Source organism: Miscanthus floridulus, chromosome 11, assembly GCF_019320115.1.
Source record: "Miscanthus floridulus cultivar M001 chromosome 11, ASM1932011v1, whole genome shotgun sequence".
In the NCBI taxonomy this organism is placed as follows: domain Eukaryota; kingdom Viridiplantae; phylum Streptophyta; class Magnoliopsida; order Poales; family Poaceae; genus Miscanthus; species Miscanthus floridulus.
Genome location: NC_089590.1, coordinates 48,398,808 through 48,421,865, shown reverse-complemented (window position 1 = coordinate 48,421,865; position 23,058 = coordinate 48,398,808). Strand labels below are relative to the sequence as shown.

Genomic DNA, 23,058 nt, shown 5'->3' with positions numbered 1-23,058 from the left:
AATTCTTAATTTTGCTTTCACTAAATCATTGTAGAAAATACCCTATCAACAATTGTCGTTGTCTAGCAATATCAATAAGCGTTATGTTTTTACATAAAATAAAAGAGAAGAGACAAAAGCAGAGATGGAATACCTCGATAGCTAGCAGTCGAGATCTATGCCTAGCGCGTTAGTCTCGCATGCACAGCAGCCGACCAGCAGCAGCGAAGTAGCTGGGGGCGGATCCTTAATTTGACCATCTTAATCATGATTAGTGGTGACGTCGTGTCCTCGTAGTCTCGCCTGAGCGCATGTACGGCTTCGTTGATCGGAGACGGCGACGATATGAGATCCAACGACATTGGATCGATGGACTCCTACCATAAAATCCCGTCGTGCGGGGTCCTTACAAGTGACGTCGTGTGGCCGTAGGCCGGCCCGTAGTTGGTATAGGTCGTGTCACTAGGTAAGGTCGTGGGCCTCGAAAGTGAAAAGGCCTCACGCCGCACGGCGCAGCCTCAGTTAGTTATTTTGTAAGTTTTTCTGTTTTACTACAAATATATATATATATAGGGAGAGTATATTCAGTAGCTAGCTACAAATTAAGTTATTCCGTAGCCATTTTCATTTACGATAATTTTATATACTAATTTACAATAATATCAATACATATTTACGATAGTTGTGTTACTATAACACATGGAGATATTTACCATAACTGTATGGAGTTACTATAATCTCATAAATTAACATAGTAACTATCGTAATTCAAAGTGGTAACAGAATAAGTTATTTTATAGCCAGCTACAAGGGAGTAGTTCTCTCTCTCTCTCTCTATATATATATATATATATATATATATATATATATATATATATGCGCGCTAGATCTGTAGAGTGTGCCAGGAGCAGACGACGATGGCCAGCGGCGGCGCTAACACTGTCCCCCTCATCACCCCCCTACAAGATGGGAAAATTTGATCTTTCCCACAGGTACGCCCTGGCCCCTGACCCTTGGCTTTTGGTTGGGCCAATTCCCCCAATTGCCTAATCCCTTGTCAGCAAACAAATGGTTTCTGGTTAGTTTCCCCAAGAAGCGGTTCGTTTCGAATCCTCTCGTGCGAGTTGCGCAACAGGGGGCTCCATGTGTGCGTCGCCAAAGCGGCCAAAGTAGCGCTGCTTTTCCCTAACTAGGAAGATGACAGCCATGGCCAGCATAAGATCGTATACGATCTATGTTGTTATTTTTAGCGATTTTATTATTTGGAAATTCGGATGCAGTGTGCTGTTCATAGAAGACTAGGTTCCCCACTTCACTGTCTTCCCTTTCTTTTTTTTTTCTCACTCTCTCTCTCTCCCTCTTTTGCCCTTCGGCAAGTCGAGGGTGGTGTGGATGCTTTGCAGGACGCAGCATCAATGTGGGTCCTCAGCGTGTGTCGTCATGTTGACACCAAACAAAGTCGATGGTGATTGTAAGTTGTGCTGAAAGTGAAAGGTTTGGTTGGAAGAGAAATTTCGCATGCATCATTTATGTGGAAGAGAAATTTCAATCCAAAATTCTACGGCTATTAAAAGAGTGGCTTAGACTTGTGCTTTCAAACAGTTGCTGTTACCAGTGTTTTACTCTAGAATGGAGTTGTAGGTAGCAGCAAACCAAGTGCAGTGAATCTTAATTCCTTTCACGAAATAAGGTCCTATGGATCTGGAAGTGTGACGTGTGTATGCATCAGCAATTTACAAATATCCATTTGATCGATCCTGACAATCGCCTTTCTCTGTTTGTCTAGGGTAGTTCTCGCACCACTGACGAGACAGCGGTCCTACGGCAATGTTCCTCAACCTCATGCCATACTGTATTATCAACAGAGAGCGACTAAAGGAGGTCTTCTAATTGCTGAGGCCACGGGAGTGTCGGACACTGCTCAAGGGTGCGTCTACTAGACCATCAAGCTATGGCTGCTTGAAATCTGTGTGGTCATGTTAGATTTCATTTCCACAGTTTGGTGGGATGTCTAAATAAGATATGTTTTCTGTATGCATACAAGGTACAAAGACACTCCTGGCATTTGGACCAATGAGCAAGTCGAAGCATGGAAGCCAATCGTAGATGGGGTTCATCAGAAAGGAGGGATATTTTTCTGTCAGATTTGGCACCTAGGGAGAGTCTCTAATTCCAGTATGTTTACGACCTCTTGAAGCTAGATTTAATGGTAGTGTAGTAAACTTGCAAGAAAATTGGATTCAGATTTATCCATGAAGACTTCATGACAACATTAGTTATGGTTGTCATGAAACAAGATATTTGTGTGCTCATACTATTTCTAATACAGTTTTTGTAAATAAAAGTGCCATTATACCGACAAACATTAAATGCTCTGATGCAGGTTTTCAGCCTAATGGGCAGGCTCCAATTTCAAGCACTGATAAGCCACTAAAACCTCAAGTGAGAGCCAATGGTGTAGATGTGGCTACTTTCACACCTCCTAGACGCTTAGAGACTGATGAAATCCCTTTGGTCATCAATGATTTCAGGGTAGCTGCTAGAAATGCAATTGAAGCTGGTAAGCTCCCTTTTGCACTCTAAATGTTCAGATTACCCTACAAAGAATGAAAAAAATGTTTATTTACTTTAATCCGAATTATCTATCGATCAGTAGAAAATTAGCACACACAGGTTCTTATCGAATATCTGTTAAATGTTGGGCAGCTACTAAGTAGTTTCCTGCAATCCTAGTTCTGACTCCTGAATAATATTAAACTGTATGTAGGGTTTGATGGTGTTGAAATCCATGGAGCTCATGGTTACTTGATTGATCAGTTTCTAAAGGATCAGGTCAATGATCGCACAGACAAATATGGTGGCAGTTTAGAGAATCGTTGCCGGTTTGCACTAGAAGTAGTTCAAGCTGTAGTTGATGAAATTGGTGCTGACAAGGTCGGGATAAGGCTGTCACCTTTTGCCGATTATTCTGAAGCACCGGACTCAAACCCTGATTCCCTGAAGCTCTAGGCCTGTATATGGCAAATGCACTGGATAAATTTGGAATTCTCTATTGCCACATGGTGGAGCCGCGGATGGGAAAAGTTGGTGAAAAATTTGAAACCCCATACAGTCTTCGTCCAATGAGGGATGCTTTCAAGGGAACATTTATAGTTGCTGGGGGCTACAATAGGGAGGATGGAAATGACGCAATCTCGAGTGGCTATGCTGATTTGATTGCATATGGACGCTTATTTCTGTCCAATACTGACTTGCCTCGGAGGTTGGAAACAGATGCTCCTCTTAACAAGTACAACAGAGAAACATTTTACATCCCTGATTGAGTTATTGGGTATACTGACTACCCATTTCTTCCTTCAGTTGTGTAAATGCCCATTTTCAGCAAAGTCCTGTTTAGATTGAGTAGCTAGTTGCTGTACCAGTAATATCAGAGGAATAAATCATTGGTCTGGATGCCTCATTTTCATGTATATGGACAAAGCAATTTGATAATTGAATTGTGCCTCAAATCTTATAGTAGTAAAGAGATTGAGAAGAAGATCAATCAGTTATGAAGTCTGTTTAAAAAGCCGTTTACCAGCGACTACCATGATCCTGTTGTAGTCACATGGGGCTTGCATGTTTCCTCCTTTTGCTTCCACATGTGTGCCAATAGTTACTGCCAAAGTCAATAAAAGGTACTGTATCTTATCTTAGTGAAATGTTATGGCTAAGTTCTTTCAGCTGTCTTTCAAATTCCACTAGTCATTGAGCTTATCAGAGAAGTAATTGCTTAAGCATGTATTGAAATGATTATCCATCTATGAAGTATAATTACACCTTGTTGTTACTAAAAGGATCAGGGTTATGGATCAAGGGAACCTTATCTCTTAGCTTTAATCGTGGATATCACTACCTAGAGCAGATGCTCCTCCAGTCTCAAAAAGTTATTATTATAGAGATCAACACGGTTCGAACATGCATATTTGACACTAATTCGTGCTATGTCAGATTTTTGTACATTGGCATGTACAGAGGCGCCTTTGACAACTAATTTATCTATAATGTTTTTAAAATCTAGAGTTGTGATGCTGTGAAAGAAATTTTTCAGACAAATCTGAGCATATCATTTTTCTATGACCAATCTAAATATACAGTGGTATTGATAGTCAAAGATTAGGAGTTTGATCGCTTCTATTTCAAAACATCACTTATTTTAAATTGAGGGAATAGTAAAAAGGCAGCATTATTAGTCCAAATGAAAATAAAAGCTATGTAATGGCTCATGCTTGTTGCGCTCCAACTTTTACATCTTGGAAGTGCTAGAGTTTCCTGTGTTAATTTCGTGAAACTTTTAAGTGGTGCTATAGGCTTATAGCTGCCACTCCCGTTGCATAAGATGACTTCTCAAAATGTGTACGGTAGATGCACTAAAGCACACCATTAACTTGGATTTTGTTTGCTGGTAATCCCTAATAGCTTTCAAAAAGAACCTTTATGTTATTCCTTATAATTTATACTCCCTCGGTCCTAAAATACATGGTATCCAAGCAATTTTAAGACCAAATAAAGAGTTTGGCAAATGACTAAAGGGATGTTTGGATCTTTCGCTCAACCTCGCCTCGCCTTATCGGGTAAGGATACGTGTTTAGTACAATCGCACAACATAGAATCGTTGCTTTACCAAGCAATCTCGTCTGTTGTGGCAAGGGTTTCCTTGCCAGCACAGGAGAGCCGAATTGACTCTCCTGCGCAAGCAAGATCACATAAAATCTTCCTTTATTAAAAAAAAAGCTAGTTACAACAAATTACCTATATAAAATGAGAAAAATACCTTTGGTGATGCATGCGACAACGTGGCTAAAATCTTCAAAGCAGCTCAGAAGTAAACCTTCGCTCAAAGCAACAGAGGGGCAACCGTCCACGGACGAAAAATGGGCAAAAGTGAAATGTGGCACCATGGAAGGAATGACCGTATTTATAAGCTCAAGCCAACGACTATTCAGAACACGGATCCGAGATTGCAGAAATCCCTAAAAACAGGAAAACAACTACGACAACAAACCATCCGAATCACCAATCTCAAAGAAATGGAACTTGACTTCGCTAAAAAGAAGGGATCATAGCTGGCACCAAGCCCCTAGGGCTACTGTTGGGGTCCATACCCTGAAGGCATGCCATCCCCTTCTGCGAACGTCGAATCTGCAAGCCCCACCAACGAAGATGCTTTGCCTCTTGTATTCTTTTGGCCAAGTTAGCCTCTTGTATTCTTTTAGTTTTCTCCTAAATTTTAGTCCATGTCACATCGGATGTTTAATACTAATCTAAAGTATTAAATATAGACTAATTATAAAACTAATTATACAGATTGAGACTAATTTGCCAGACGAATGTATTAAGTCTAATTAGTCTATGATTTGATAATGTGGTGCTATAGTAAATATATGCTAATGATGGATTAATTAGGTTTAATAGATTCGTCTCGCGAATTAGTCACGACTTCTGTAATTAGTTTTATGATTAGTATCCGAACGTCTGATGTAACACACCCTAAACTTTAGACCCTAAATTCAAACACCCCACAAGTTGCTGAGAGTGAGAATATCAAAGGCTTGCGTCCATCGTCCGACGAGGAACATGTACATGTTGACAAAACGGAGTGATAATAGTAATTCAATACTTTTCATCCTGCTTCATTTGGGTTAATATCTTCGTTATTACCTTTTGTTATGTTGTTTTGGGATCAGGAACCTGACCTTCGGACCCAGGGTTCAAAATTTTGGCGAAATTTCGCTGAAATTTTCACGAATTTTGGTAATTTTAGTGGTGATCGAAAGAAAAATCCAAAATTTTGTAATACACTAATACATGTGCTATATAACTCTACACACTTATTTTCTATTGTTTATATTGCATATTCTTCTATTCAATAGATGTGTAATCATAAATCATATTAATAGTTATTTAGACCTATTTTTTTTAAAAAAAAACATGCTTCATGTGTTAGTCTTTAAAAAATTTCGACGAAATTTCGGCAAAATTTGCCGAAATTTTTGCAATACCAAAATTAAAAACCATGTTCGGACCCCTCTGGAGGGTCCCGATGGTATCCAACGGTCCGAACAACTGAAGTTTTTTTTCTTTTTTGCGAATCATAATACAGACGCAGATACTAAGGGCCTCTTTGGCACGGCTTATACCGGCTTCGGCTTCATCTATTTTGCGCAAATTGAGGCACTGTAGCGTGAAGCCGTTTTGTAAGCCGGGGTTAAAATGAACTAGAAGCCGGAAAAATCCAGTTTTTCTGGCTTCACCGGCTTTGGCTTCACCGGTGAAGCCGTTTTGGATGAGCCGTGCCAAAGGGGGCTTAATACATACACGCATACTCACCCCTATAAAAGCGTGCACACACATCCTACCCCTATGAGTACATCCAAAAAGCAGAGATTGAGTCAGCAAATCTCGATATTGACAAAATATCACACGTGCTTCATTGTTGATGGGCACACCACCTACCGCTAAAAGAACAATGACGTTAAATTCTAAAAAAAATCAGAAAATATGAACACCAGCGCCAGGTTGAAGATTGAATCCTAAGGCAGGTTCCACCACAAGAAATCCAGCTAGCTAAGCTACGCTTAGTTCGCAACTAAATTTGTTGACTACAAGGTTTCTTAGGAATTCCTGGCGTTTGCTGAATGATATATATGATTTCACTGCTGTGCCTCGCTGCTGGGATTGATCACCCCGACTTCCAATTATCTTCAGGTATAGGCCCCGTTCGGCTTACCTTAAATCCGGCCCCGTTCGGCTTGCTGAAACTTGACTGAAAAACACTGTTCTGGCTGAAATATTGCGAGAGAAAAATACTATTCCGGCTAAAAAAAGAGCCGAACAAACCGAATTTAAGGTAAGCCGAATGAGGACCTATACTCGAAGATAATATCTAAAGCAATATTAAAGGGCTTATCAAAGGAGTGGTCCTCGTAAACTGCAATCATGGTCCACATGGAACCATATAGTTTTTCTTTAGTTTGATGTTTGGTCAATTAAGATTTTGTTTCGGTTGTGCGTGCTCAAATTTATTATATGTACGCCTGCTGAAAGCTTCTTATTAGCAAGAAAAGGAGTGGTCCTAATTCCTAAAGCATGTTATTGCTTTATTCTTTTAGTACTTACCTATTTGGGAATGTGCAAATGATAAAGTTCTGGCTCTTGAGTGAATTAATGCATTCTCCTCAATTAAACAAACCTGTAGTGCCAAGCAGCAAATTGAAACCTGCTAAACAGCAGGTAGTTTGGTTGTTCAAGTCGGTCATGCTAAAAGAACAGGCTGTGCCTCTGACAGCTCCGTTTGATACTCTTTTGGTTTCTGTTGGAGTTTACATAGAAAGCAGAGGTCCAGAAGCCAAGTTTACAAACAGTTTTTTTTTTAATTAGAAATGTGGTGTATGTAGTGGCACCTCAACAGCTAATAAGTGTGCACCTTTTCTACCTTGTGCTATTTAGAAATAAGTTTAGAGCACACAGCTGACCAATATTGTTTTCTGTAATTTGAATCAGATGGCAGGCATCGAGAATATTAGCTTAGAAGAAAGGTAGGTGCAGATTTTAAATTTTTATTAGTCTGACCTTTCAAAATAGAACAAATTCTTATAACAGTGTAAAGTGTAAATGTCTTTACATGGGATATATTCCTCACTTTTTTTTTTTGCGACTAGTTCCTCACTAAATATTCAGTATGATCATCGACAACTTGTTTAGTTTGGAGCAGTACAGGTGACATGAATTTATTTATTCATTTAGAAAATAACTTTATGCGCTCTGAACCCAGTTAGTATTTACCTACTCCAGTAATACACTTTCGCTAGCAAACTACTATAGCTACAGAAACTGTGACTCCCGAGGCAGTTGGGCATCAACATGAAACAAGACCTATGTCTGAAATTTCAAGGACAGAAATGGTTTCCCAGTGGTTTTGGCGGCTTCACTACAAGCAAGGTTTCATGTGTCAGCGTCAGACTTTGTTGCCGTTATCAAAACAATATTTTTTAGTTCAGGTACTCAATGAAAAATGTCCAGTGCATTTCTTTTGCCCCTTTCTGGAAAGAGCATTTTTTATGCAACAAGGTACAAGGGTGTTTCGGAGTAAATAAGGACTTGATGTAGAGAAAACTAATGAAGACTGCAAGAAACAGAGGGACATAAGTATTTACTGGGTATGATCTATATACAAGGGTGACCAATCTTATGAGCCTTTTGTCCTTACCTACAGAATAGATGAGACTGTGGAGTGTAGCAGGGGCCCTAGGTATCTCATACCTGACCGCCCAGCCAAGAGAAGAAGGTTAATGAATGTTGAAACTAGCGGTCTCAGACAATGTGGGGGAATCAGAGGCCTCCGCCCATCAAGCGTCGCCCTCGGGCGGAGACTCGGGATGACAGGTGGGCGTGTAGGAAGCTGGCACGGAAAGTTAGGGTTTCATTAATTCATCCACCACCCACCGCACAGTTACAAGTGTTCCCTATTTATAGGGCTCAACTACTCCTTGACAGAATTTATTACAATGCCCCTCAACTGCTACAGTACATTCCTGGAATATTCCGCCACTAGTCTCCTATTTGCGGGGCAATCCTGCCACACCGTCTTCAAGTAACGGGCCTCCATAGGCGGCCGGCCCACCGGGCCTTGGTATTCGGCCCAGAGGCCTGGGTTCCCGACGCTAGCCTCCGTCTTCAGGGGTGCGCCGTTGCCTTCGCGGGTCTTCGCCGGTCCGGTCGGAGACATCATCCGTAGGCCTCCGCCGGGCCTCCATAAGCGGCCGGCCCACCGTGCCTCGGTATTCGGCCCAGAGGCCTGGGTTCCCGACGCTGGCCTCCGTCTTCAGGGGCGCGCCGTTGCCTTCGCGGGTCTTCGCCGGTCCGGTCGGAGACATCATCCGTAGGCCTCCGCCCGGCCGCGCGAGGGCCATGCTGGCACGCTCGCCTGGGCCACGGGCGTCTGCGCTTAGGTACCTGCACACACTTAGGCAAGATTGTTTGTTTAATTAGTTCAGGGGTAGAGCGGCCTCCGCCCTCATCGCCGGAGACGCCCGTCAACCGAAGCGGGGCGGCGTCCGCCTGAGCGGTCAGAGATGTCTGTGCCCGGCCCGGGCGGTAATGGAGACGGGGATCCCGATCTTCCATCAGGTTCAAGATAAACAACGATTTATTCGGAGAGCGACACACCGATCCGGTTTCAGATCACAAAGACCCGAGCCCTGCAACCTTAGCACCACGTGTTATCAACCGTGTCACAATTCGGTTGACCTCGCCAAGAAGGCTAATCCCTGCTGCGAATCGAAGAACACAAGCAAGAACAAGATAAAAAGCAACTCAATTAAAGTGATAATTGCAGATGAATGATTAAGCACTAGAAGTTAGGGTCTTGCAAACCGATAACGGCGACTGTTCAATGACAGATTGATCTAAAACAAAACCCAAAACCTAATGATGGTGGCGACGTATGATTATAAAGGTCTTAGGGTCGTCGCCTACCCTAGACGCGCCCCCTAATGGGCCCAAACACGATACACGGTCCAACGGACTAAAAGTAGGTGTCGCAGCACCCTGTCAGATTCTGGACACGGACTTGTTTCGACTATTCCTGTTGATTCCGAAGAGGTTTTGACGTGAAACCACTTGGATTGGCTTCCTTATCAAATTAGCTTTCCATCCATATGTGGATCATCAAAAACGGAGTTCGGATGTGTCCTGGACGTCCGTTTTACTATATGCTGGTCCTAGAGCCCGAGATGGACTCGAACTCAAGTTGGACTGGGCCTCTGGCTTGGCTTAGACGTCCTTGCTGGCCTCCTAAGGTGGTGGCCAAGGAGGAGGACGTCCAAGGCCATCTCTTAGGTGTTCTCCATCTTCTTGGGGCGTGCTCCAACTTGGGCCTGGGTCCCAAGGATATCTAACAAGCACATGACGACAAGTGTAGCTCTCCGCCAGAAATAGCGACAGAATATATTGGTGATTTGGAGGCCTTGCCGACGTGATATTGATATGGGACCAGATCTATTTGAAAGCCTATCAAACAAGCTTTCCATCAAGTGCTCATTGACCTCGATCACACTCCAGATGGATGAGTTATGGCCTTCCCAATGAGGCATTGTCGGGCTGCCGACGAACCGAAAGTTCAACTTTGATGAACTTCATTATGAAACACATTTGAACCTACAATCAAATAGTGACATGTACATGTGGAACCAAGTGAATTATAACCAAAGCCACTATGCAAATGTAGGAACGAGCGTACCTTATAATCATTGTTCGTATCCGAATGTGCCATGTCCTCATCATCCTCCCCTTCTTGACAACAAACCGTCCTCGGTTTGAGATTAGATGAAGAAAACATTGTTGGTAGTAGCCAACATTGCTCCCCTTCTTGAAATTTAATATGTTTCTTTATAACAAAACTAGGGGAACTCGACATGACAAGATTATAGCAATTGCAATTCTTTGGTTGATCATACTTTTGCACAATATAAGGAGATTTCAGATTTGAACAAATATAGACACGATGCACCATATACTCTCCTTTACAATTATATTTTCCAATAAAATGATATGTATGTCTAGAGAACCATAGCAAATCAGCATATGCATAAAGTTTATCCTCTAAAGAACTAAGATTATATGGAACATCAAATTCAATGTAACCCAAAGTATTTAAAGAAGACAACAATTTCAGCTCATCAACTTCACTAGCATTATGAATAACAAGTCTATTTTCAGCACAAGTGCTCATTTTCAGCACACATATAGCGTGATCATTCTTCAATGATTGCATGGGTATAACATAAATATCATCATGCAAGTCATCTTCGTCATAAGAAACATCAAGCAAATCATCTTGTGACAAAGGTAAATCAAGCGAATGCTCCACTAAAATTTGCTCTATCATAGCATGATTGGTGGAAAAATTCAGCACATCAAGAAAACTCTCACCTTCTGTGAGTTTAGCATCATGGGTATTATCTTTGCTCTCATGTTCAACAGGGGTAATAGTTGATGGTTCTGAATTTTCACATGAGGCTGTGAGCTTCTCATTTTCTGTCACGTCATCCTTGCTCTTTTCTACATTGTCCTACAAAAGGTTAGGCATAGTAGAAGGAATAACAATAGACTCTTCCTCTAAATGGTGCACCTCATCATATGAAGTTAAAACAGGAGGTGGATTAACAAAGGTTTCTCGCATAAGAAGTTTCATATCATTCCAAGTTTGAGGCTTATCAGAAGGATCTAAAGACTCCCACCAAGATAAAGCAGAATGTAGCAAAACACTAGCTGCATTTTTTACCTTCCTCCTTAGACACATAAAGCGAGTAGCAAATATGTTATCGATGGCAATTTCCCACTCCATGTACTCATCAGCACCTATACCATCATAAGTCGGTGGATACGAACAACCTATCATTGTAAATACAAAAACAAGGAAACAAACTAGTGAAGGTTATCCCTAATAATCCTACTACGCAGGGGGAGTGGTGCTGCCTCTCAAGATCATAGCAAAAGGAAACACCTTATCAAGCTCTTACAAGGTTCTTACCAACGCAAAGCAGTGGACGGTACAACCGGTGGCTGGTACGTGATACCTGTGAGGGTGTGACACCAAGATTGCAAGGGTCTTTTTCTATATCGATCTAAAGTATATGTGGAGCTTGGGAGGCACGCAAAAAAATAAATATGTATATATGGCACACAAGTCAGTGACAGACAGCAATATTGAATAAATGTCCAGAGCACTTGTCCTAGTTGCTGGCCTATACGTGTTCCTATCACCAGTTGTGATAAACAAGAGACGAAACGAGGATGAAAGGAAACAAGTATTAAAGGTAGCAACGGATATGAACAAGACAAAAGGTACCACAAACAATAGAGCTATTGAGTGTTCCTTATGTGCTCCTTTTCGATATCTTCTATTCTCTTTTACTATTTTTTTCTTTTATTTTTTTTGGTCCAATCTTTTTTTTCTTGCTTTTGCTCTTTTGATATTTTTTTCTCAGCAAGGAGCACACAAGAATAAACCACAAAAAATTTGAGCTCAATTGAATAAAAGATGTGGCCTATAGAAAATTAGGATTATGCTCTAAAAAGCATACCAAAACTTGTGGGCCTAGAAACTCAATTTTTCTAATCGAATTTTGCAAATCTAATTTTTGCGAACCCAGCTATGCTGGGATGAAATAGATCTAAAATTTTCTGGCATTCTCCGTAGATATAAAATTTTCCCCGTTTCGAGTTCGGATGCAAAAGTTATGACTGTTTTAAGGAAGCTGCTCGAATAAGGGTTTTAGTGGACACAAGATGCAAACCGATGGTGATACAGAATAGCGGCGGGTGGAGGGATCAACACAAACTAGAAAAGAACACAATCTAAACCAGCAACAAGACTTTGACCTAGGACACAAACTCAACAACGGAATCTGAAACTGAAATATGCAAAGGCTATGGCGTGGAAGGTTCTAGGATAGGAAATAAAAGTATGACACTGGACTATAGGACGAATGCAAAACTCTCAAACTAGGGAATAAAAGTGAACCTGACGGTATACCTTAGCTCTGATTACCACTTAATGGAGACGGTGATCCCGATCTTCCGTCAGGTTCAAGATAAACAACGATTTGTTCGGAGAGCGACACACCGATCCGGTTTCAGATCATAAAGACCCGAACCCTGCAACCTTAGCACCACGTCTCCTCTAGTTATCAACCGTGTCACAATCCGATTGACCTCGCCAAGAAGGCTAATCCCTGCTGCGAATCGAAGAACACAAGCAAGAACAAGATAAAAAGCAACTCAATTAAAGTGATAATTGCAGATGAATGATTAAGCACTAGAAGTTAGGGTCTTGCAAACCGATAACGGCGACTGTTCAATGACAGATTGATCTAAAACAAAACCCAAAACCTAATGACGGTGGCGGCGTATGATTATAAAGGTCTTAGGGTCATCGCCTACCCTAGACGCACCCCCTAATGGGCCCAAACACGATACACGGTCCAACGGACCAAAAGTAGGTGTCGCAGCACCCTGTCAGATTCTGGACATGGACTTGTTTTGACTATTCCCGTTGATTCCGAAGAGGTTTTGACGTGAAACCACTTGGATTGGCTTTCTTATCAAATTAGCTTTCCATCCATATGTGGATCATCAAAAACGGAGTTCGGATGCGTCCTGGACGTCCGTTTTACTATATGCTGGTCCTGGAGCCCGAGATAGACTCGAACTCAAGTTGGACTGGGCCTTTGGCTTGGCTTGGACGTCCTTGCTGGCCTCCTAAGGTGGTGGCCAAGGAGGAGGACGTCCAAGGTCATCTCTTAGGTGTTCTCCATCTTCTTGGGGCGTGCTCCAACTTGGGCCTGGGTCCCAAGGATATCTAACAAGCCCATGACGACAGTGTAGCTCCCGCCAGAAATAGCGACAGAATATATTAGTGATTTAAGGCCTTGCCGACGTGATATTGATATGGGACCAGATCTATTTGAAAGCCTATCAAACAAGCTTTCCATCAAGTGCTCATTGACCTCGATCACACTCCAGATGGATGAGTTATGGCCTTCCCAATGAGGCATTGTCGGGCTGCCGACGAACCGAAAGTTCAACTTTGATGAACTTCCATTATGAAACACATTTGAACCTACAATCAAATAGTGACATGTACATGTGGAACCAAGTGAATTATAACCAAAGCCACTATGCAAATGTAGGAACGAGCGCACCTTATAATCATTGTTCGTATCCAAAGGTGCCATATCCTCATCAGGCGGGATCCACGACAAGCTCAGCTGAGCCTCGTGCAGCGCCCTGTGAGCATAGCCATCGGAGGCCTTCGCCACCCGCCGAGGCCGTGTTACAACAGTTCCCCCCTTTTGAGACCATGGTTCGCCTGAGCGTGCCATGAGCTCAAAACACCTTGACCAAAGGCGTCTCTAAGCGAGGCCCCGCTACTTCCCCCCTGGCCCGCTCTGGCGTGGCCGCTAGTCTCATTGAGAATAGCCGTTGGGCAGCAAATCTAGCCGTTGTCCTATGTTGTGGCCATTTATGCCGTGTCAGTTTCCGTTGTATACCTTGCTGACTTTTTCGAAGATGACCGTTGTGCAGCAGGCGAATTCTCCGGAGATGACCGTTGTATGGCGGGAGCCGGACCACCTGCCCGCGGCCTATATAAGGGCGTTGTTGGTGGCGGGGTCCCCCCCTGCATTGCTCATTCGCTTTCCTTGCCTCTGAGAAATCGCTCTCTTCTCTCTTCGCTTTTCGCCTTTTGCTGCCCTCGTGCGTTCCGTCTTTCTACCTACGTCTCGCGCTTAGGCTGTTGTCGCGGTGGCTCTCTTTTCTGCCTCCGCCCAAACTCGCCGGACCGTCTTTTTCGGAACCTATCGCCACCTTCTCGGCGTTAGGGCCACCGGCTGGGGTGCGCATTTTGAGGAGTGCATGCTTGCCTCTACCTCTGCGTTGGAGTTTGAGAAGCTAGTGGAGGAGGATTTGGGGAGTGTCTCCGTGTCCGTCGGAGACCTAATCGCTGCGGATTCTAGAGATATGGTGATAAAGTCTTGGGACTTCGGGCCCTCCTCCATTACTGAAGAGGTAATCGCGGAGATGTTGAAGGAATCGTGTTTTCCTTCTTCGAGGGTAAAAATCCCTTCGCCTGGCCAGACTGTTCCGGAACCGAAGGAGGGATATGCAGTGGTCTTTCAGGGACTTCTTCACCTGCGGTCTCCGCTTTCCTTACATCCCCTTCCTTCGTCAGGTGTTGGAGACCTTCAATGTCCAGCTCCATCATCTGACTCCTACTGCCTTCCTCACGCTTAGCAAATTCTGCTGGGCGTGTGTTTCTTACGGTGCCGAGCCGGATGTGGACACCTTCTACGCGTACTACGAGCTGCAGAAGCAGCCGAAGAAGAAGGAGGAGGTGCGAGAGGGCAAGGAGGTGGAGGTGACCTACCAGTACGGTAGTTGCACCTTTATGTCTAAGAGGAACCAAGGCGCAGACCGCCTGGAGATCTCTTTTTGCCAGAAGGGCAAGTGGGACCGCGGTTGGCTTGAGCAATGGTTCTACGTGAAGACCTACGGGGTCCGTAGCACTACCGAGGATGGTGTGGAGGTCTCGGAGTATCCATTGACTTCAAGGATGGAGGAGATGGTGCCGCACACGCGTGTGGATCCACCGGAGGAGGTGTCTCCGGCGAGGGAGGCTTGCGACCAGGCTTTTGCGGCAGCGTGCCGCTACTCCGGTGGCCGCGACCTGGTGGAGGAGATTATGGCCTCCAACTACTGGCCCCTGGGCAAAAACAACCCAGCCTTTCGGCTGGAATAGGTGAAGGTTCCCGTTTTTGGGCCGGAGGCTGGGATTCCGTTCCCCCACTTCGGTCAGTCTTTGGGGGAGGGGGTGACGGAGGACAGTATCGTCTCCAGGGGTTGAGGAAGCCCCCGTAGGTTTGGTTGGCAAGATTTCCGAGTGTGAGTACACGTCTCAGAGGGCCATGGTAGGAACCATGCCGCGGCTCAATCGAGTTTTTGAGGAGGTCGAGATCGTCTACCGGGAGTGCGAGGTTCCCACCGAGGTCCTGGCTTCGATCGAGAAGAAGAAGAAGAAGGCCTTCGCGAAGAATGTTACGGCGGAGGCCGAGTCTAAGAAGAGGAAGGGCGTCGTTGTTGCTCGGGCGAAAAAGAAGAAGAAGAGCGGTGCTCTGTCGATCGCGCTGGCCGTGTCTTCTGTCGGTAGTGCGGGCGTTGCCTCCGCCGGCAGCGAAGACGTTCAGAGCTCCTCCGTCCTATCAGTGGACGTGCGGGTTGCGAGTAGAGAGGAGCGCGGCTCTCCTGTAGCTCCGGTGTGCCCTGTGAGCGGTGCTGATGTCTCCGACCGGACTGGCGGAGACCCGCGAAGGCAATGGCACACCCCTGAAGACGGAGGCCAGCGTCGGGAACCTAGGCCTCTAGGGCCGAATACCGAGGCACGGTGGGCCGGCCGCCTATGGAGGCCTGTTACTTGAAGACGGTGTGGTAGGATTGCCCCGCAAACAGGAGACTAGTGGCGGAATATTCCAGGAATGTACTGTAGCAGTTGAGGGGCATTGTAATAAATTCTGTCAAGGAGTAGTTGAGCCCTATAAATAGGGAACACTTGTAACTGTGCGGTGAGTGGTGGATGAATTAATGAAACCCTAGCTTTCCGTGCCAGCTTACTACACGCCCACCTGTCGTGCCAATCCTGAGTCTCCGCCCGAGGGCGACGCTTGGCGGGCGGAGGCCTCTGATTCCCCCACGCTGTCTGAGACCGCTAGTTTCAACAATGAAGTTGCTGGTCGTGGTAGTTCTCTCTCTAGCACAGGCACTAATGTAATTTCAAAGTTTGGTGATATGTGTGGTGTGGGTGTGTTGTAAAGGTTTCAGATAAAAGATACACAACTCCCCTTCATGTTCAAGAAAAATGATCTATACAAGGGTGACTGTTCAGATCCTGTATGTAGGCCTTTATAGAGTGGAAGGACTGGCCTACCAGTTATTCCTTGTCCTTAGGAGTCAGGAGCGACAATAAAATGCTCACTTCCTTGGTGGTCCAAGTCGCCATTTGCCTCAAGTGCAAGAGAGAGATCAAATTGGTCGCAACAGTCTCTGAAGCTAGTCAAAACTAGTGGGAGGTTGTGTGCACAAAACTAGTAGAAAATAAAAAGGCTTGAAGATCGAATGGCTCGTGGTAAGGTTCAGATGAGGAGGATAGAAAACCCGGTGCACCGGCAGGTCACCTTCTGCAAGCGGCGAATGGGCCTGCTGAAGAAAGCTAAGGAGTTATCTGTTCTATGTGATGCTGATATCGGTGTCATCGTGATCTCCCCTCATGGCAAGATTTATGACTTAGCCACCAATGGGTCTGTATTTCTTTCATGTTTATTGATGCAAACGTTACTATGCACAGTGATCATTCGTCATTTCTTAAAAAAAAATGATGTTAGGAACATGCAAGGTTTGATCGAGAGGTACAGGAGAACCTATTCAGAAATGCATGGTGAAAGTAGCAACCACAACAAAACTCAGGTCAGGAACTGACAGTATGCATTAAGTGATGTGGCTCCGCAGTTTAGAACATTTAACAGAAAAATATTAGGAGCAAACTTTTGCTTAGTGCACCTGCCCTTGGCATTTGTTTATCCGTGATGCTAACAGGACTTCACAAGCACTAACAATCATTCTGTACGCTGATATTCTCTTGTTTTTGCAGATAATAAAACAAGAGGTGTTAGCGTTAACACATGAAATTGATTTGCTTCAAAAGGGATTCAGGTAAAGTAACTGTGTTTCATTTATAGTACTGTAAAAAAACATAACCAACTCTGCATAGTGACTTATTTTCTAGACTAGAGAAAAATTTATTATCTTGCATGCTGCATGCTTTTGCAAACAATAGTGTGTATGGCATGCAGCATCAGGAAAAGAACTGAAAGTGTTAATAACAGCACAAAGAAGGTTGGATAAGAGTAACACAAGTTGCATGACATCTCTTCATAAATGTAGCCAGGAGAGCTACTGTAAATTCAGAAGAATTTGTGAGTAGCTAAAGATGTTCCGTCCATGGCCTTCCTATTTCTTTTATTTTCTAAACTCATACAAAACCCACACCGTTATACAGCTGCATAAACTTTGGAGAGGATGCAGCTTCATAGTAATATTTATGTTCCAACAACTTACCAGTATGAGCTGATGGGTCATATTGAGCTACCAAGAATCCACAAATCACAAAAAAGTGCCAGACTATTCCAGTGTTTGGTAAACAATTATAGTATTGATTGCAGGACTCATGACAGATCTAAGCACATCCATGCAGGTACATGCATGGAGAGAATGATATAAACCACATGAATCTTGACGAGCTCCAAACCCTTGAAAATAATCTTGAAATGTGGGTAAATAACATTCGCTCCCAGAAGGTAAGGTTCATACGCTTCTTGATACACACAGATGAAATCTTTTCCAAAAAGAAAAATAGTATTTTGATGTACTTCTCTCATATGTTGAACAGATGCAGATCATCTCTCTAGGGAGCTTGAGATGCTCAGGAACAAGGTTGGTTCAGTATTTGTCGCTCTGTTCCTGCAACAAACTCAGGTTTAGCAATTTCCGTCACCAATGGTTCTTTGTGTTTCTGTTTTGCAGGAAGCCATGCTGCAGGCCGTCAATGGCGTGGTTGAGGAAAGGGTACTGCAAATCTGCATGTCCTTTCTTTTAATATATATAAAGATTAAAGAACACTCTCTCTGAAAGATCACATTAGGATCTACCGATCTTGGAATTGACAATAGGTCTACCTAGTTTTTTTTTTTTTTAATAACGGAGGGGCCGTAGCCCCTACAGGAATTTTAGGCCTACCTGGCTGCCCCTTTATCTGTACAAAGGCCAGAGTGCCAGACATTGTTATGAACCATAGGTCATTAGGGATGAACACTGCCAAGAAGATAGCCGGACGGAAGTGGCTTGGATGGAAACTAGACTTTTAGGAGACTTGGGATTAATTCTTCCTTGTTGCTTGATTCTTGATTGAGATAATGCCTTCCTTTATAAAGACATGATTACTTGACCTATCCAACCAAATTCTAGCAAACCATATCTAGAAGATAACAATCCTAAACTATCATAATTGATATAATCTCTCTTATAATATTTATTTCTTGGTGTGAAGGATAGATGCGCTGGTCCTCTGGCCAACCATAACAGACATACGGTCGGGTTAAGGGTTACAGCACATCGCTGACTTAATCTTGTGGATGCAGATAATTGAGCAGAATGGGATTCTAAATTTCAGCAACATGGCGATGACACCGCAAGCACCGTTCCAGCTAACCATGGAGAGAAACTACTATTTGTAGGCAAAGCTGCCATCCTATGGATTTACCTTCAGTTCCAAAACTGTATGGTGTTTCAATTTTGTTCCAAGCCAAACTTCTTGACCAAGTTTGTAGAAAAATATACTAAAATCTACAATACAAAATAAATGCACTACTGAGACATATTTAATAAAGGGCAGACCCAGTGCCAGAGGCTCCCACATGAGTGGGGTCTAGAGAAGGGAAAACCCGAGGCAAGCCTTGTCCCCACAAAATCTGCGGAGAGGCTGCTTCGAACCCACGACTTGGTGACTCTTTGAGACAGCTCTCACCACTGCACCAGGCCTACACCAGGCGAGGTGTTGGTGCATTTTTGTACAAACTTGGTCAAAATTCGAAAAGTTTGACTTGGGACAAAACTAAACACAACGATATAGTAACTCATAAGCTATGTTTCCAGTTCAACTAGGCTACCATGCGAGGACATCATAATTAGATTAGATCCTGATTGCCACTCCATCTTGGGAAAAAAATAGTATTTCTGTCTATGCAAGCTCTGCATGTGTAAATAAACTACTCTCTGTTCAATATGGTAGAACTTTGTGAATACTCTATAACGATATAGTACTTTTTAAGATTGAATTATCTCTCTGTTCAATATGGTAGAACTTTGTGAATATAATGATGAAATTTGGCAGTCTTGAGTTCTGGCTCAGATTCATTTCGAGTTTCTCACCGCCACATTTTTGCAACTATATATGTGTTTCAAAACAAACGAAGGCAGAGAAACATATGTAGCAGATATCATTTTACTGATTCTTGAAAGACAGACACTGTTGTGCCTCATGCTGAACAGCATCTACTCTTCTGCTGCTCTTGTTGAATTGGCTGCCCTTTCATCTGAATTACATTGGAGGGCTTCCTCTCCAGGGCCGCCTGACTCCCTGCTTTACTGCAGATGAGACAAGGAATTTTCCAGCTCAGGATAATCCCTTTGAGTGAAACCAGAAAACCACTTTGACATACCTTTTCTTAATTGCAGCAGACATTGCCAAGAACGCCTCCTCGACATTGATCGAGTCTTTAGCACTCGTTTCGAGGAACGGGATGCCTATCTCTTCAGCATAATGCTGCACTTATTTCTGTTGCCGATTTAGCTCAAGAAAGTTTACAAAGGTCAACCATTGTTTGCTAAACTACTACAGGATTAATGAATTTATAGGCTACTTGGAAGTTTTGACCTGTGCTACTGAAGTCTCGACCCTGATGGTTCCTTAACTCAGCCAAGGTTCAGCCCCCTGCGTCGCTCTCTCCTCGAGGGCGACTCAGGCGGCGCTTCCTCCCGCCGCCACTAGGCCCCGCCCCCACACCTCCACTGTCTGGCCGCCGCCGGAGCTCGACGCCAGAGGCCGGCGAAAGGCAAGGATGGCGGCGGCTGGGGGTTCTTTCTCCTCCCTCCTCCTCCTCTCTATCTCTCTCTCCGGTGGAACTCTCGTGCGTGCAGCAGCCGGCGGCCGGGATCCTGCTCCGGCGCGCACGGATCCAGCCCCCCTTGACCGGATCTATCTTCCCCGCGCGTGGAGTTGGCTGTGGCCGTCGGGGGTGACGTGCGGGAGTGGGGCCCTGGCTGCGGACCGACGGCACTCTCAGGTCGTCTTCGTGGGCCTATGGCGTGCTGGCTGGCGGCGTGCGGGCGGCAGGATGCAGGCCCGTGCGCCTGCGCGGGCGGCTCCCGCAGCAGCTGGTCTGGCGTGCCCGGGGTCAGCAGCAGCCAAGGTGGCGGCTAGTCGGAGCTGCCTGTCCGCGGCGGTGGCCTGGCAGCGGCGTTGGCATGGAGCGCTGGATCCGGTGCCCCCAGGGCAAGGGCGGCGCCCGTGATGGTGGGGGCATGCGCCTCGTGGCTGTTGGCGGCGTTGTCAGCAGCGACGACGGTGGGTGCCAGAGCCGCCGGCGGTGGTAATTGACGGCGTCGACGTACGGCGGTGTTACGCAAGCAGCGGAGTCAGGTCCGGCTCTACGTGGCCTGTTCGGAGGGGGTGGCGGCTGCTGCGTCCAGCCGGAGCGTCGATGCCCTTCTGAATGGGCTTGTGTGGGGGCGGCGGGACAACGGCCATGGCGGTGCTGGCTAGCAGGGGTGCGAGCTTGTCGGCCTGATGTTCGTGCTAGAGGGTTTTGGGCGCAAGCCTTGGCGACAGCGACGCCGGTGGCGCCGCTTTTTTGGGGACGTCGTGTTTTCCCTCTAGCATTGTCATCTAAGGGTGAAAACCTGGTCACATTGGACGTGCGACGGTGGCGTCATCAGTGTCGCTCCCTTCCCGAAGGTGTCGCATTTGGATTATCGTCGCAGCTTCTATGCGTGGTGCGGGCTCGTGATTGGAAGTCGGAGTTGCTCTTCGCGGGGTGTTTGAGCTTGGTAACAATGATCGGTGGCGGTCTGTTGGTGGATGGCCAGTGGGTGGCCTGCCATGGGAAGTCGGAGCTGCTGGTAGCTTTGCTGCCATGCTCGGCAACAATGACCTACGGTAGTATGTCGTGTTTGTGCTCAGCTGCGTCGTGTGGGTTGGTTAGCCCTTCGGGTGTGTTTTGGCATCTCGTCTGGCTAACCTTCTTGTACATAGTATTCTATCGTCTTAATTGAGCGACTGCCATTGTTTCAAAAAAAAACAACTGAAGTCTCGACAGTCCTGCTCTCAGCCAGATCACATTTGTTGCCAACAAGAAGCTTGCATACGCTGTCATTGGCGTATCGGTCAATCTCACTAAGCCACTGCTTCACATTGTTGAAGCTCTCCATGTCTGTGATGTCATAAACGATCTGGGGGCATTTGGGCAACAAAGATGTGTTCATTGAAATGCAGGTCTAAAACTTTAGGAAATTTATTTGAAGGTTGAGTAATTTGTTTAGAATTATCCTGTGAGCTCCTCGGTAGTAGCTGCTTGTAATGGTTCTGAACCGCTCCTGCCCTGCTGTGTCCCACAGTTGAAACATGCAGCATCAGTCATCAGGTGCAACTAACATCTGACCAAATTGCATATTACAGTTGCTGCTTTGAATAAAAAAATCCCAAATAAAAAGAAGATCAGAAGCCAAGACGAATCAGCAGTGACGATTTCAGTCTTAAGCTTTTCTTTCATGCCAGGAATTAGCTGATACATGTTGTTCAATAGAGACTCAAGAGAGTTAAATCTCAACCCTTTTATCATCATTAATTGGCACAAGAACAAGAAATTGTATCTTTTAACGTTGACCTAAATGATTTTAGGCATTTTTTTACATCATGGGCCGTTATGTCCCTTACCACCATGGCATTGTGTTCTCAACCAAATTGAATTGGCTCCGGGAAAACGAACTGTAGACTGGATTGCGTCCAGCTTTTCCTATGTGACTTCCGTGTACCAAACATTGACAACAAGTAAAGTTGGCCAACGGGCCAGCCCAGCCCGGGCCCGGGCTAGGCACGGTACGTCGGGCCTCCTGGGCCATGCTCCTCCGGGTCTCGTGTCTGGCCTTCGGCTCAAGCACGGCCCTACGGGGCGAAATCCGTGCCGCAGCCGGCCCGCTAAACATGGCCCAATCCGCGGGCCGTGCCAGCCCACAGTCTGGTGCCCTTAAAACACCTCAAACTGCTTCTCTCATTCAACACTTCTCCATTTTCACAATCACATTTCACAATTCATTCACATTTCAGTATTTCATATTCAAAAGTAATAAACTGATCACAGATTCTAAATTCTAACAAAAACCACCAAAGGAGACAAGAGAATTAAGATAATTGAACTGTTTGTGCAACGCTGCATCAATGAAGTGACATTGTCGCTGTCTAGATAAGCTGTGAGCTCACAACCAGCAGTACAAGCAGATTGAGATGAAGTGCGGACAGAGGCAGGGGAAGGACCAATAACACCATATGATCGGCCTCCAAAGATTCTTTTCCATGTCTGTTTTTTCTTACCTCTATGGCTTGCAGGCTGTGCAGGCCTCTGAGAACTAGCTGCACCAAACTTTCTCTCATATTTGTTAAATAATTTGTAAATTTCAGTTTTCACGTCAGCATAATATGAATTGTAATCAACACCAGCGTTCTCTTTAAATATTTGTAGAACATTAAATAAATCTCTCAACCTAGCCCCAAGATCAAGAATGAAAGCAAATGAATATAACAGATGTATATCCTAACATTATTTAAGTAATTTAAGCTTCATAGGATAGACAATAGCTATTAGATTTTGATCTTTT

The 23,058-nt window shown here is 44.8% G+C and overlaps 2 protein-coding genes and 1 pseudogene across 2 annotated transcripts; 2 read left to right on the top strand and 1 right to left on the bottom strand.

The window, feature by feature from the left end:
* The first annotated feature begins 896 nt into the window (after positions 1-896).
* LOC136493818 (putative 12-oxophytodienoate reductase 11) lies at positions 897-3,681 on the top strand (annotated as a pseudogene).
* A 13,008-nt stretch (positions 3,682-16,689) lies between these two features.
* On the top strand, positions 16,690-18,875 carry LOC136490718 (MADS-box transcription factor 26-like). The gene is made up of 7 exons (XM_066486917.1): positions 16,690-16,871; positions 16,956-17,037; positions 17,222-17,283; positions 17,825-17,940; positions 18,026-18,063; positions 18,154-18,195; positions 18,768-18,875. Exons 1-7 carry the CDS (start codon positions 16,690-16,692, stop codon positions 18,861-18,863), a joined length of 618 nt encoding a protein of 205 aa, XP_066343014.1. The 3' UTR covers positions 18,864-18,875.
* Positions 18,876-19,628: 753 nt separating this feature from the next.
* On the bottom strand, positions 19,629-21,810 carry LOC136493805 (GTP-binding protein YPTM1-like). Its single transcript, XM_066489947.1, has 4 exons — positions 21,727-21,810; positions 21,487-21,636; positions 19,848-19,951; positions 19,629-19,773 (listed from the first exon to the last, which is right to left on the bottom strand). The coding sequence occupies exons 1-4, from the start codon at positions 21,808-21,810 to the stop codon at positions 19,665-19,667; spliced, it is 447 nt and encodes a 148-aa protein (XP_066346044.1). The 3' UTR covers positions 19,629-19,664.
* Between the last annotated feature and the right edge of the window lie 1,248 nt (positions 21,811-23,058).

Excerpts from the sequence above, each read along its gene's own strand:
- LOC136490718 (XM_066486917.1), top strand. The coding sequence starts at position 16,690 with ATGGCTCGTGGTAAGGTTCAGATGAGGAGGATAGAAAACCCGGTGCAC. Across the intron at positions 16,872-16,955 it reads TATGACTTAGCCACCAATGG|GAACATGCAAGGTTTGATCG; the intron begins GTCTGTATTTCT and ends AAATGATGTTAG. Across the intron at positions 18,064-18,153 it reads TTGAGATGCTCAGGAACAAG|GAAGCCATGCTGCAGGCCGT; the intron begins GTTGGTTCAGTA and ends TCTGTTTTGCAG.
- LOC136493805 (XM_066489947.1), bottom strand. The coding sequence starts at position 21,810 with ATGTTTCAACTGTGGGACACAGCAGGGCAGGAGCGGTTCAGAACCATT. Across the intron at positions 21,637-21,726 it reads GAGGAGCTCACAGGATAATT|ATCGTTTATGACATCACAGA; the intron begins CTAAACAAATTA and ends AAATGCCCCCAG. Across the intron at positions 19,774-19,847 it reads TCTGCTGCAATTAAGAAAAG|TAAAGCAGGGAGTCAGGCGG; the intron begins GTATGTCAAAGT and ends TCTCATCTGCAG.